General features: G+C 27.6%; 1 protein-coding gene across 4 annotated transcripts; it reads left to right on the top strand.

Annotated features, from left to right (window-relative positions):
• Positions 1 to 59: 59 nt before the first annotated feature.
• On the top strand, positions 60 to 15541 carry Tao (Serine/threonine-protein kinase Tao). Of its 4 annotated transcripts, none has more exons than XM_076531422.1 (12): positions 60 to 495; positions 2187 to 2627; positions 2730 to 3078; positions 3212 to 3387; positions 3521 to 3683; positions 3806 to 4155; positions 4250 to 4495; positions 4584 to 4811; positions 4944 to 5183; positions 5274 to 5531; positions 5737 to 5993; positions 6769 to 15541. In XM_076531422.1, the coding sequence occupies exons 2-12, from the start codon at positions 2322 to 2324 to the stop codon at positions 6887 to 6889; spliced, it is 2694 nt and encodes an 897-aa protein (XP_076387537.1). In that variant the 5' UTR covers positions 60 to 495; positions 2187 to 2321; the 3' UTR covers positions 6890 to 15541. The 4 variants fall into 4 exon arrangements, with proteins under 4 accessions (XP_076387537.1, XP_003701842.1, XP_012137260.1 ...); XM_003701794.3 differs by having other exon boundaries at positions 2183 to 2627; XM_012281870.2 differs by lacking the exon at positions 60 to 495 and adding an exon at positions 553 to 816 and having other exon boundaries at positions 2183 to 2627.
• The last annotated feature ends 848 nt before the right edge of the window (positions 15542 to 16389 follow it).

The raw sequence follows: 16389 nt of genomic DNA, 5'->3' as shown, positions 1-16389 counted from the left end.
GATTTGGAATGGTGGGAGGCTTCTCTCTCTAAATTAGTTTTCATCTGAAAAAAACTTACACTACAGCCAAATATACTTTGTGTTCGATAAAGAAGTACATCGCGGTTACCGGTAATATTCGCTAGTTCACAACTTGACCGGTATAGAGCACCACTCGTCATCGACAGAGAACTCGCCTGTTGTAGAGTACACCCAGACCAGGCGAAAAGGCGTCAAAAAGTTTGCGAATTCTCGTGTGTCCGGCTGACGGTGGGTGCCGTATTGTTGCGTTGCCGCGGATTGTCGCGTCTCGCGCGTCTGTGCGTACGTGCGTGACACGTACGAGGCGTGTACTTTTTCCCGTGTGCGTTGTAATTGTACGTACAACAATTGTGATCCCTAGATCTTAATATGCCCGAAGGATCGGCCAAGTTTTGGAAAAAGAGGTGCTCCGCCTGAAGAGAGTGCTCGGAGCTGCGCGCATGCTTCCGTGCCTGCTCCCTCGCCATTTTGGAGGTGAATATCATTTTTTTCCTTATTTCCGGACCTTTGGATAAATTTTGGTTAACATATCACGATCTAGCTACGATGTTATACGTTCAGTCTTTACGCGCTGAGCGTTTTTGGGTACAGCGACAATGTCTCTCGATTGTATTTGCGGGACCAATCTGACGCGATTGCTCGAGTCAGAGACCCAACCCTCCTTACGCCCGCATTTCTACCTCCTGCGAATTTCACTCGATCGCCTTCTTTGCTTACCAACCCCAATTCTACAATTATTTCTCTTCTTCTCGTGAAAATACTTGTCGTTTAATAGCCCTGCACAGTAACGATAAGGTTTGTTTTCATATTTCCTGCGAATCTTCTTTTTAACAACATACGATATTTGTTTGAGTCAGATGAGTTTTCACGGATAGAATGGTGTATTTCGTATTGAGGACCTCGTGACAGATCTGGATATTTTGAGGACTTTCCAAATAATATTCTAAAATCAATTTTTAAGGTTATTTGAGAAGTAATCTGTTTTTGGAATAACACAAACATTTTGTGAAGTATTTTGCACAAAATTTAAATATATTTATTTGTTATTTTACAAAATAAATGATTTGCTATTCAATGGTGCCTTTATTTGTTATTTGATTTTGATACAAATAGCTGATTTAAAACAAATTTTGGTTGAGTTGTGTTCACTTTAAAGCGTAAATGTTCACTTGGCTAATTTGTGCCGATACTTTAGTTTTAGCTATTTTCCTTTATTTATTTTATGCAATTAGAAAAGCAAGGAGAATTCAAAGTACTTTATTATATGAATTTAAAATTAGAGTTAAAGAAATAGAAACTTCTCATAATATCGATAAAATGTTTGATTTAGTGAATAACTGGATTTGTTACTTATCAAAGTATATAGATTCTAATAGTTCTTATTTTGATGTATAAATTGAAATGGTTAAATAATTGTTATGATAACTCGATATTGGATCTCTTTAATTTTCCTTATTTATTGTATACAAATCAGTTTGAACATTATTTTAAACACAAATTTTCTAATGAATACACATTATTTCTTTAAATAAGCAACTTTTCAATTTGATAATTTTATAAATACCCTTTTTAATTGTAAATCAATTTAACTGATCAAGTAAAGAAAATTACATAAATTAAAATGTATTAGTTATCAAACAATAATTTATATTATATAAAATGTTTTAACATTTTCCTGAAGTTTATATCATGTTAAGTATTATGCTAACTTTAATTATACAAGAAGAGATAACAAAAAGAGCTGTTTCGTTTTGTTTTCTATTTTATACATCTATGCATTTACATTTATTAAATGATGTTTATTATTAAAATTATTAAGAGAAGACTGGATTTTATTTAGACGTAATTCATAGCATTTATATCATGAAAGACAAACCTATTATTTTATTACACATACATTAATTTATACAAATGTAATGTTTTTTATTTCATGAAATACTTCATTTTATATTGTTAATTTAAAATACAATAGTTATGTATACTTCATTTCCAGTGATAGTGACCACATTTTTATATAAATTTGTACTTTAAATGCTACATAAAATAAAGAATATAATTGAAATTGTAATAAAAAATAGCAACTAATATTGCATTGCACAGAAAATGGTAATTACTTCTTACACATTGAAATAAAACTTTGAAATTTACGTTTTTTTCACAGATAGAATGTTAAATTTTGGAATGGACTGACAGAGGATTAAGTAAGATTAAAAATATTTAGGGTAGAAGATTAAAAGACAAGAAGACGTCTAACGGTGTCTGAAATAGGCCTCGGCCATTTAATTATTAACACCTCTACTATGCCAGCTGTTCCAAGGCCTGGTAGCCTTAAGGACCCAGAGATTGCTGAATTATTCGAGAAAAATGATCCGGAGAAAATATTTGAGGACTTGCGTGAAATCGGACATGGCAGTTTTGGGGCTGTTTATTATGCACGATGTTTGGTTACCAAGGAAATTGTTGCCATCAAGAAAATGTCTTATCTGGGAAAACAAACTGTTGAGAAATGGCAAGATATCTTGAAAGAAATTAGATTTCTTAGACAACTGAACCATCCTAACACAATAAAATATAAAGGATGTTATCTGAAGGACCATACTGCTTGGGTATATATTTCTTAAAATTATTACAACATTTTGCTAAATACTAATTTATTTTTGCTTATGTATGATTTTTTAATTGTCATCACTTTTCTATATTAATTATAGTTGGTAATGGAATATTGCCTTGGTTCTGCATCAGACATTATTGAAGTTCATAAAAGACCATTAAAAGAAGATGAAATAGCTGCAATTTGTGATGGTGTACTACGTGGTTTATATTATCTTCATTCTTTTGGAAGAATCCATCGAGATGTAAAAGCAGGAAATATTTTACTTACTGAAAATGGAACAGTCAAATTGGCAGACTTTGGATCGGCAAGCATAAAGTGCCCAGCAAATAGTTTTGTAGGAACTCCTTATTGGATGGCACCAGAAGTGATATTAGCTATGGATGAAGGGCAATATGATGGAAAAGTGGATGTGTGGTCTTTAGGGATAACGTGTATTGAATTAGGTATCATGGTTTATTCTTTTTAACCCCTTATATTTGCGTTAAAAACGTGGGAGGATGTTTATTAATCAGATTTATTTTTTAACATAATCTTAAAATTGTTTAATAACATTAGACACAATTGCTTTAATTTTAGCGGAGCGGAAACCACCTTATTTTAACATGAATGCTATGAGTGCTTTGTATCATATTGCTCAGAATGACACACCAACTTTTAATTCTCCAGATTGGTCAGATGTATTTCGACATTTTGTTGAAGTGTGTCTTACTAAAAGTCCAACTGAAAGACCATCCTCTGGTAAACTGTTATCAGTGAGTCTTTTATGCAAATTTTTTATTTCAATTGCAATATATAAATTCTATAGTATTTTAATGCTCAAAGTTTATGTAAAAGAATATACTGTAGTTTAGTGAGTTGTTTCTTTATAGGCTTTCAATTTTACAGCATCAATTTGTCACCAGAACATGTTCTCCACAAGTTCTGATAGATCTAATTCAACGAACAAAAGCTGCTGTCAGAGAGTTAGATAATTTAAATTATCGAAAAATGAAGAAAATTTTAATGATCGACGCTTGCGAGACTGAAAGTACAGTTGGTGATGCAGATGGTATGTTACAGATTAAATTTAAAAATATTTATTTTACATTTGAGATTATATTATTTTCTTTTCTTTTTTTTTTTTAATAAAGTAATTTATTTTATATTTACATTTTTATTTATATCTCACAGACACTCCTGACGAACAAACAGGTGGTGATAGTAGCAAAAGTAATTCAATTACTTCAGAGCATTCGATTCATTCAATGGGTGTTTCTGCAAGCTCTCAAAGTTCCTCTACCAATAGCCTGCCACTGCCAAATGCTGATGCAAATGATTACTCCACGGGATCTGTACGAAATCGACACAAAATATCAGCAGGTGGTGTCACTGCCAATCTTCTTGAACATGGTGCCAATAATTTTGCAACAATTAGAACAACATCTATTGTGACTAAACAGCAAAAAGAACATATGCAAGAGGAAATGCATGAACAAATGAGTGGATATAAGAGAATGAGACGAGAACATCAAGGAGCTTTGGTAAATCTTTAATTACTTCAGCCTTAAAAAATTATACGATTTGTATTAAATTAAGTGCATTACTTATATTTTATATAATCAATTATTCAAATAGGTAAAATTGGAAGAACGTTGTAAAATGGAAATGGAATCCCATAAACAGTTGTTAGACAAAGAATATGAAACTCTTTTACAACAATTTAGTAAAGAATTAGAAAAACTTCAATTAAGGCATTTACAAGAATTAGAACGTAAATTGAAACAAAACCAAAATGCAGAGAAGAAACTTCATAAAGAGATCACAAGTAGACAAGAAGCTGATCGAAAAGCACTGGAAGCACAGCAAAAGAAGGAGTACAAAGTAAGGAGATTATTTTGCAATTACGTTTATTTGTAAAAATAAGTTTGAATTTTTTTATAGTTTCGATAATTATTGTTTTACTTTTAAGGCTTATAAAGAGAGATGGAAAAAGGAATTATCCCAAGATGAAGTTACACCGAAACGACAACGAGATGCTACACTTCAAAGCCAAAAAGATAATTTCCGACAAATGGAAGCGCAAGAAGAACAACGACTTGCAAGAGGACAAAGAGAATACCTTGATCTTGAAATTCGTAAATTCCGTAGAAAAAAGTTACTCATTTTTCATAGTTTAGAGCAAGAACTACTGCGAGAAGTTAGTATAGTATTTCATAGAGATAAATATTTTATTAGTATTTTTTACCAATTGTTATAATTTAATAACTAGTTCCAATATTATTGGCTTTCAAAATTGTTTAAAGCTATTTTAATATGAAACTGTGTGCAGGAATTAAATAAGAGACAACAACAGCTGGAACAAGCACACAATATGCTGTTACGACATCATGAAAAAACGCAAGAACTGGAATACAGACAACAAAGAGCAGTGCATGCTCTTCGAGAAGATCAAGTTCTTCGACAACATGCTACTGAGCTTTCCAACCAACAAGATTACATGCAAAGGGCAGAACGTGATTTACGCAAAAAACATGCTCTGGAACTCAAACAACAACCGAAGAGTCTCAAAGTAAGTAATATGTTGTAACTCCATAAAATAATTCAGTATTACTAAAAATATATTATTTATATTAACATATATATATATTTATTACTTTAGCAAAAAGAAATGCAGATTCGCAAACAGTTTAGAGAGACATGTAAGATACAAACTCGGCAATATAAAGCATTGAAGGCTCAAATATTACAAACAACAGCTAAAGAGGAGCAAAAAGTTGTCATTAAAAAGTTGAAAGAGGAGCAGAGAAGAAAATTAGCTCTGTTAGGTGATCAGTATGAACAAAGTATTACTGAAATGCTCCAAAAACAAAGTATACGTTTAGATGAGTCGCAGGAAGTTGAATGTCATAACCTTAAGGTAAGATTACATTAATTGTACGTTTAATACTATTTCATTAACATATTTTAAAATAATATTTTTGTCCAAATATAGCCGTATCCAGTTTAATGGTCATGGTCTTGTTTTGTTAAATTAACGTGATATAATTTTTACTAGTTCTTTGAATTGTATGCTCTAAACTTTTTATGCAATAAATTTTATTGTTATTTTGTATGTTTTATAGGAAATGTTAAATTATGAACTAGAAATTCTAATGGCATACCAATCTAAAAATAAAATGCAAGCTGAAGCGCAAAGAAATAGAGAACGTCGTGAATTAGAAGATCGAGTCTCAGTTAGGCGAGCTTTACTTGAACAGAAAATGGACCTTGAAACTCAGGAATTTCTTCGCGAACGCAGTGAACGGATACGTTTATTGCATGAAAGACAGGAACGCGAGTTACAACAATTTGATGAAGAAAGTGCAAGAATAGGATTCAGGTAAGTAATTTGTAACTTGGGTACGTGTAATTTTTGTATCCATAAATTTTATACACAGTACGCAATACAGTAGCGTATACGTGATATCTATGAAAAGAAATAAACTCAATAAAATATGTAACATATTTACATTCTTTGAAGTTGTATTATTCTAAATGATGTTATATTTTTCCTAAAATTAATTTAATTTTATATAATCAATTTTTATTAGTGATTATAACTTTTTAAAGTTTTTGTATATTTGGATAAAATCACTAGATCTGGCTATACTAAAGATAGAAGCATAATGGGTATCTTATGCCACGAAGAATAGAGATAATATGCAGCATATTGTATGCATGTAATATTTTCCTAATCAGCGGTACTTTTTTACATCTTATTGTTAGATACTTGAAAGAGTGAAACAATATGGTAGAATAGTAGAACAGTGGAATAGTAAAATAATAACAATGGAAATAGTAGAATAATAGTAAAATAGCAAAATAATAAAATGTATGTACAAGAATAATGGCTGCCTTTACAAAAACTATATAGAATAGTAAAATAATAAAATAAAGATGTCACGTATACGTTTTTTTTTAAGACAAACAGTGAGACGTAGGAAAAATATTTTATTTATTTATTTCTATTAATTTTAATATTCTATACTTTTTAATAATTAAACTCGTAATAATTTAATCATTTATGATCATTTCAATAATATATTCAGATAGAGTTAAGAAAATATTGTAGTATATTGCTATATACATTTTCTTTTTTTTTTAAATTATTGCAGTGCTCTGGCGATAGCTGAGGCATCAAAAGAAACTTATTCAGACGATGAAAGCCTTAGCGGCTCAATGTTAAGTCTGGCTCACAGTAATAGTTCTACATCCTTCCCCCCTAATAGTCTTTAATTTTAATCATATTAATAGAATATGTATGTATGTACGTTTGCCTGTAGTGAATGCATAACGAGCCTACCGACGTTTAATTCAATGACTTACAATACATAGTAAAAGTTGGCTCGTTAAGTGCATCGACCCAAACCTAAGAGGTTTGTTAGGGTTGGGAATGTGTATTGGACTGAAATTAATGTACCAGCATATTTTTTAATTATCAAAATATGTCAATGTGATCTATCTGGAAAGAGAGCTTCATATTGAAGAAGAACTTAGATGCTTTTTGCAACGTTGTAATATTTATTAATCATATCTAAATACTTTTTGAATTAAATAGGAGTAAAAAACGAAAAATCTTTTAAGTATCAGTCTTATCTACTATACTGAAAAATGAATCTTAATGTTCTCGGGTTTAAAGTAAGCCCACGCTATTAATAGCATACAGAAAATTTTATATGCGACTACAGAAAATGTTTAGACATTTATTTATCAATATCTTGCAATTATAATAAAACAAAGCAAACAGTGTAATTACATGCTCGACTTATACGTTTGATTTTGACTAATTGAAGTTTTGAAATAAGAAAATATACGGAATAATATGTTCGGTAAGATTTGAACCAGTTCAAGGGTCTAGTATTAAATGATCTTACCGATGATTATGTACGTTGATCTATGCAAACCTTATTTCAAACTTTCAATAACATTTAGTCTGATTTAACAAAAACTAAGTGAGTCGATTTATTTATTTAATTGCATGTTTAATGCAGTTAATGAATTTACAACATGACAAATAATAGAAAGATTTAATTACATTATCCTACGTTGTAGTTATGATAATACATTCATGATAGAGGATATTGTTATTTCAATGAGAGATTAATTTCTAAAATTGAAAGACACTTTTTTACTACTTTATACAATTTGTTTTACATTACTAGAAAAGGAATGTCAATATCAAAAATTAAATTGATAATAAAATTATTGTTGAATTAACAGAGTATGATAATATCCATTCAAAATTCCTTTCAACGTCAAAATTTATCTATTTAATTTTAATTTGATCAGAAGCTTCAATATAGTTATTTTTATATTCTTCAAATGTTCGTTGAATTAAAAAATTGTCACATATTTTATCAGTTGCCATAGTATGATGCAAGTGGGACAAAAGGAAGAACTGTATACAGTTTCAAGATACCTAAACAGTTCACTTATTGTTTATATATTTAGGAATCAAAAATAGTGTTTAAAATAGGAACTGTTTGATATTATGCACCTTATAAAAAAGTATTAGCATAAGATACAATATCAATGGTTTTTTTGCTATTTTAAAAATTACTTTTAAAAAGAATCTGTTAGGTGTTGCTGTATATAGTTGCCTACATTTACATTTAATACATTTGATATAAATCAAAGATAAAACACAAGTATTATTTTTATCATAAAATATCTAGAAGTTTCGTTTACTGTTCTCGTAAAATATGAAAAACATATATAAAAAAAATATTTCTTTTTTATTCTTGTTTCTCATATTTTAGTTCCAATTTTGAAAAACAACAAAATACAATTTTAACTATTTGATAATCAATATGAAAAATATCATTCTGTGAATAACTCAATTCGATTTATGCATTTGTTCAAAGTAAAAGTAACTGATGAAATAAATATCGTTGTTATTTATGTATTATAATCTTAAATTGTAGATTAAAAATAGTTTAAAAACATATTAATTTCATTGTTGTACTCGACGACTCATTTGATTTTGCCTAATCAGCAATTTATGTGTATGCAACTATTTTTACTTGCTAAAATGAATTTACAATATTCTAGTCTGTATGTTGCTTCCGGTATATCATAAATCTTTTGTTTTACTTTTATAGGTATCCATAAAGTACTTCTTCTTTTATTGTTGATTAGAAGAGTCATAAATAACATTATTATTCTGCTTGTATTATCAATACTTTTGGTTGTATTTTATTCTGTTCAAATTATTCAAAGTTTCCTTCCAGTACACATCCCAATGTTGTACTTTTATATTGTAGTATCTAATTTGTTTCTTTTTTCATTTACTACATTTCCATGTACTTTTTTTTTGTTTTACGTATTTTCATCTTCATTACAAAGTATTGAATTTAAATTCAGATGATTGTGACTGTTCTTCTTATTAATATTTAATTGTAACAATGTTAATGATATTTTTCCTAATGTGATTAATGAAAATAATATTTCAAAGTATAATTGTTTATATTTCACTTAAAAAATTTTCATCAATAATTATTTTTTATGAAAGATTCTATTGTGTAATATATAATATATAATTATCTATGTTTCAATGCAATACAAACTAACGCCTTTATACAAATATATCAATTTGTATAATATTTAGTAAGTTAAGTTAAATATATCTTATGATAGAATATTTTTTTCTAAACGGAAATAGCAAAATAATTATGAAATAATGTATTAAGTAGCAAAGATAGTAGAAGCTTTAATTTGAACACAATAACGTTGCATTGAATTAATTTTCTTTATTAAATTTGTCTTACAAAATTAAAAATATCAGGTTACATGTATGTAATATATCGTACAATTATTTACATGAATAACTTAATGTACATTCCAATTTTTTTTGTACAATGTAATAAAAATTCCACGATAAAGCAAAAGAATTAAAAATGTGTCTAATCACGATAATAAAAATGAATCAAAATAAAGCAAAAAAAGAAACATTTTTGTAATTAGATATTCAAAACTATTCAAACGAAAATAGTCACAATCAACTGAAAGATTTTTTTGTAATAATACAATATGTAAATATATACACATGTTATAGACTAGAAAAACTGTAGCATTAATTGTAATGAAGCCTGTAGCATTACGTATATCTATCACATATAAATTCTTCCTTAGGTTACTCTTAGGGAGATACACAAATATAATAGACCTTTAGCAAACTATTATGATTGATAATAAACAGTACAGACTAATAGAGGTGTTCGTGCTATATTTATAACATGATTAATATGAATTATATCTTAATCCTAGTCCATTTGCAATCCATATACACACTTTACAAAATAACTACCATAAACTTTTAAACAGATATTCTAATATTTTAATTTACATATTATAGAATTTTATTTAAAATGTATGTTATCTTTATTTTACTAAAAACTCCAATAAAAATGTATTTGTTTAAAAAGTACATTTATATCCATTTTAATTTAAATAAAATGGGATAGGACCTCGTTAAAGATTAAGAGAATTATTTGGTATGCAAAATAATGTTTTGTTTCTCATAAAAATACATTCAGGAGATTGAAAATTTACATATTAGTTTATAATATTAAATCATAAAACTTTTCATTTTTTTATCTAATTAATATCCATGACTCACAATGACACGATACAGGAGAAAATAGAATTATAATAATGGAATCAGAAATTAAATTTATAGGAATAATACACTTATTTATAATAACAAGTTATGTAATTCATAACGATTATTATAGATATTATGTATGATATTTGTCTTTCAATCTTAAAAATATATATTAATTTTATTTATAACATAAATAGTTTTGCAATATTCTTTACTTAAGCTAATGAAAATTATAAAATATTTTTGCTACACATTCATCTTTAAAACTTAATAACTTATGGATTGCAAGGACTTATGTACCATAATTGGAATACAAAATTAATATAAATCACAGCTTTTTATATTAATTGTAAATAAGTGCTATACTTTCCAATTTACTTTAAATATAAAGAATCAATGATATTAAATTCTAAGATACATGTATATTGTAGTATAAGAAAAGAAAATTATTAGAACGATATCCTTGTTTTATAAAGGATAATTATATTTAATAATTTGTATGAAATAAACAAGTGTATAAAATAAATAGTGTTACATTGTTATAGCAATAAATTGCTTTGATTATTATCAAAATTTAAATTATTAATTTAGTTACACTTTTTTCAAATGCCTTTATTTTTAATGTAGCACGGGTTCTCTATAAGTCTGATTGTATGTATGTATTAAAAAAATAGAGAAATGTAACTTTTAATTATGATCAAATAACTATTATCGTAAATTACTAAATAATAATTTAGCATATTACTTTTCACTGTTACTAGCATTTTGTAAATATTTATTCACTATATGTAAGATCTTGAAATTAAATCTTAATTACAATGATTAGAATTTAGTATGATAGAGTTTATTGAATTTTCCAAAGCTACGTCAACTAACTTGATAATTTGAATTTTAAAAGTGATATATAAATTAATCAATTAAACATGGATATAACATATCAGTTATTAATTACTAATTAATGTTTAAAAATTTTTGGTTCTCTAATTTCTCACTTATTTCCATCCATGTGTGATTTTTTTTTTTAAATACAGTTTTAGTTACAATATATTCATTACTACTGAGCTAAAGACCAAGTTAAAAGGGAGAGGAAAAGTAAAAACAGCACTATTATCCATATACTATGAACTAATGGAAAAATTTTTCTTTTTTTTTTAAATAACAATTAAACTGATAAATATACTAATATATATTATGAATATAATTTTTGGCTTTAATTAGATAATAATTTTCATTTTTAGTAATGCTATTTTCTAATAAGAAACATTTATAATGTAATGCGAATAATATGATTATTATATAAGAATAAACATTGACTAAACCGTAGAAGATAGAGAAACACTTCAGAGCACACATAGACGGAGATTTATGAGAGATCTTATGAATCACTTGTTTTATGTGATTAGGAAAATAAAACTATCTGCAAAATTAATAATATAACTTCACATTTATAAATATCGTATTGGAAGAATGATAGATAATTGATCTGCCTTCCACTTAATAATAAATTAAATTTTTAGTATTATATAAAACCAAGTTGTTTTATCTTACATTAAACGAAAATGTATGTATGTGTATAATGTATTTGCAATATGATTTAGTATAAATACACGAATACTAATTTTTATTGAAAATTTAATCTACACAAATTTAACAAATCAAATTATATTATTATATATAACTTCTAATAACTGAATATTATCAGTGACATGGTTAAACTTTTTAAATTGATATTATATAGTTTGTACTTTATTTGGTACAAAGCATTATGCATAGACATAAGATAAGACTAATAAATTAAAAAATAACTAATTATTAATTTTAATAGTTTTTGCACGATGTTAAAAATTTAAATGTTTTAACAGATCCATTCTATGTCAAATGATTATGTATGATATAAAATTTTAAATAAAGCTCTTAAATTATTTCAAAGAATAAAAAGAACATATCTTAAATCATTTGTGAAATTGTTAATTGAATACTTGAAAAGAAAAATGTTGTATGTTACAAATTCAGAATTTAAAAGTAAAACGTTTTAAACTTTCTCATTTATTAATGTAGGAATGTAACATATAACGTTTTTTCATTTTCAGCAACCATTGTACTTTCAGAAAGTGGAAAGACGTTATATGTTACATTTCAACATAAGCGGTATTAATATTGTTATGATGATATCTAAGTTGTACACTTGTGAAATTTTGGATTTGTTACATACAACTTTTTTCCTACTAGGAATTCAATTGGACAATATGAACATAATTTTAAATATGACACGAATCAAATATAATTTAAGTTTGATATCACAATTTTGGCATTTAAATTCTAAATATTGAAAGTTTAATTAATTTTTTATTTTTTGAACTAATAAATAGAAATTTATATTGCTATCAAACAATTTGTTTGAATAAATTTCTCATTTATTTTTAATTCGTAGTATAGGCATTATACAAATAATATGAATATTTTTCTTTGCTTTTTTTGAAGTATATAAAAATTTGAAAACAATCTGAAACAACATTTAAACGAATATATTATTATATCATAATATGTGTGGTATGCTGCTTGTTCCTTTATATTATAATAAATTTCTTGTGAAATATTAATAAATATAAAATAGTTTAATACACATATAGTATTAAAATATTTTTATAACTAATTAATATATCAAGCTTTTCACTCTATTTTAATATGTAAAATACATGAATTATTTTTAAATTTTGACAAAGCACTACAAATATATATATTTACCTTTTACAATAACATTATGAAATATATATTACATTTATCAATAATATATTCATCATAATTATTTGACATAGAATAACTAAATGTCACAAATTCTAACGTTAACAAAGTATTTCATTCTGACTTCTTTTATTCTCTTTTATAAAATAAATGTTAATCAATATCTTGTATATATACTTGTATGCTGTAAATATTCGTAATAATTCATTGATATTTATTTCTGTGTTCTGAAGATGCTTTCTATTTTCAATATTATCAAAGATGTAAGTCCTCCAACCATGCGCCATCCTTCATATAATTATAAGAAAAATTTGAAATAATTCAAATTCAATTTCATTTTTTACTTTTTCTATGTTCAAAATGAACCAGCATCGTAACAGCAGTGCTATATGAATTACAATTATTGTTAAATACATGAATGAGGTTTTGATTGTATAATATAAATCTTCATACAATGTACATTACATATATGTACATTAATGCAATAACTTTTAATAAAATAAGCATTGTAGATCATATAATAGTCACCCTTTACTTCACTGGTTGTATGTCTATACACATGTATAAAAAATGAGATATGTGATTACAAGTAAAAAAGCTCTAACTTTTTTGATGGCGTTAAATGGAAATAAATTGTTCATACAACTAACACTGTAAAAGTTTAAGCAATGCAGAAGTGCTTTGAATTGTATTGAGCATTATGTAGATTGAATGATCAGGAAACTAAAATATACAAGAAACTCACATAAACCGTTTTTTATATAATATAACTTAATTTGTAATAATCTTCTTTATTATATGCATGTATTTTTAAAGTTAAACTAATAAATTTTAAGTACTACCATTTTAAACAAATATTAAATACAAATATAGTTTTAGTTGTAATTAATTTTTATTATAATTTTTAGTTTTTAGCTAGATTAACATATACTTTTCAAATGATAAGAAGAAAAGAAATATACATGCTTATTACTTGAGATAAACAGTTCAGATTAAACAAACTTAATATATTAAGTAGTAGATAATAAAGATATTTAATAATTGTATACATCTTTTAATTTTTCCACCCCATTGTTACAGCTAACTGTTGTAAAAAAGATGATTAGTTTCATTAAAGATTTTCATTATAATATGACTATTGAACATTAAAAATTTCCATCATGAAAGGTTAGATCTCCTTTGAGACCTACAATACATAAGTAACTTATAGTTTTTTTTTGTGAAATAATAAGATATGTGAATAATGTCTTTTAAGAACTTTATTATATATATGTACATGAATGTACAAAGTAATTGTTCAATTATATAAAAAACAAAATGGCGACAATGAAACATTTGGAGATTGTAGTTTTTGAAATGATATTTTCTACGGCTTGCAGTGGAACTACCTGGAATTATCCTACATTTTGGTACTGGACAAAAAATTGAAATTTTTCATTATTCACATGACATTTAGAAAATGTGGAAAATGCCAGCCAAGCAAAACTGATCCCCATCACTTGCAATTGTTATCGCAGGCTAAGCTTACAGATGTCCACAAATTGTAATATTTTCCATTTTTTTTCCGAACGCATTTAAAACGTTATGTTGACATTATATAAATTTTATTGAGGTCATAAAATATTTGACTCATTTCAAAAAAGCATAAAATTCAGTTTATTCGTAGAAAAACGCATTATTATATTTTGCTCGTTCCCGCATTCGTAGCTAGATGGCAATAGCCGCGCCCTTTTTGAAAGGATTCAAATAATATTAATTTTTAACATTGACAGACGATAATATGTGTCTAATTATTTTCACAATTAACACTGGACAGCGTTAAAATATTTCTAAAGAGTCAATAAGTTGGAAAACTAAATTAATGTAACAAATGTGTTTCTAATTAAGTTTCATTAGTTCTTACTTTCTACTACTACAAGGCTAATGTATTTTTGGACAAAATGCTTTCAAATCATGGTATATACAATTTTCTAACTTTGTAATGTGTAGAAAAGCATTTGCAAGCATCAATAAAACGTAGCAATGTCTTATTTTTGAGAAAAAATACAATTTCTTGTTTCAACAGCGCCACGGTAGATTGCCAGATGGCACTAGTGATACTGTTTCGTAGCTACCTTGTAGATAAAGTTCTTATTTTATATCTCTAGATAAACTTTGTAATTAATTTTATAACCATATAATAATTTATTAGTTGTCAAATATAATATTTCTTCTTGAAATAGACAGTTAGAAACAGAGCATTATTGCGAAAGCATACTGCATGTTCGTTTTCAAGTTTTCCAATAAACAGTTAATTTTTAATCAACGCTCATAGGATGACGTTTGCATGTTTAAGACGTTAATTAAGATCCCAAACTATGTAATATAACATCCCAAAATTATAAAAAAAAGATAAAGCACGTGCGCAAGAATACAAATTATAAAATATAAGGAAAAATAAAGACAAATTTGTAGTTAGGTGTACATGACTTACGTATTTCTAATATATCTGTAATTTGTGTATGCGACCAAGCTTTCAATAAACGCTTGAAAAAAGGAATAAACTGTGTATTTATTTGACACCCTATCGCAATTCCAAAATCCAGACCCTGAATCCGAAATTCGATCGTGCCACCTCCTCACACATCATATTCTCCTGATACCAAATTTTGTATTTCGGGCCCTGAATTCGAAATTCCATCGTGCCACCTCCTCACACATCATATTCTCCTGATACCAAATTCCAAAATCCAGACCCTGAATTCGAAATTCGATCGTGCCACCTCCTCTCAGATCATATTCTCCTGATACCAAATTCCAAAATCCAGACCCTGAATCCGAAATTCCATCGTGCCACCTCCTCACACATCATATTCTCCTGCTACCAAATTCCAAAATCCAGACCCTGAATTCGAAATTCGATCGTGCCACCTCCTCTCAGATCATATTCTCCTGACACCAAATTCCAAAATCCAGACCCTGAATTCGAAATTCGATCGTGCCACCTCCTCACACATCATATTCTCCTGATACCAAATTTTGTATTTCGGGCCCTGAATTCGAAATTCCATCGTGCCACCTCCTCACACATCATATTCTCCTGATACCAAATTCCAAAATCCAGACCCTGAATCCGAAATTCCATCGTGCCACCTCCTCACGCATCATATTCTCCTGATACCAAATTCCAAAATCCAGACCCTGAATCCGAAATTCCATCGTGCCACCTCCTCACCCATCATATTCTCCTGATACCAAATTCCAAAATCCAGACCCTGAATCCGAAACTCCATCGTGCCACCTCCTCTCAGATCATATTCTCCTGATACCAAATTCCAAAATCCAGACCCTGAATCCGAAACTCCATCGTGCCACCTCCTCTCAGATCATATTCTCCTGATACCAAATTCCA

The sequence above is a fragment of the Megachile rotundata genome, chromosome 4, assembly GCF_050947335.1.
Source record: "Megachile rotundata isolate GNS110a chromosome 4, iyMegRotu1, whole genome shotgun sequence".
Lineage (NCBI taxonomy): Eukaryota > Metazoa > Arthropoda > Insecta > Hymenoptera > Megachilidae > Megachile > Megachile rotundata.
This window is presented reverse-complemented; position numbering and strand designations above follow the sequence as displayed.

Coding starts and splice junctions, on each gene's coding strand:
- Tao (XM_076531422.1), top strand. CDS start 2,322: ATGCCAGCTGTTCCAAGGCCTGGTAGCCTTAAGGACCCAGAGATTGCT. Junction 3,388..3,520: donor CCTCTGGTAAACTGTTATCA/GTGAGTCTTTTA, acceptor TCAATTTTACAG/CATCAATTTGTCACCAGAAC. Junction 4,496..4,583: donor AGCAAAAGAAGGAGTACAAA/GTAAGGAGATTA, acceptor TTTACTTTTAAG/GCTTATAAAGAGAGATGGAA.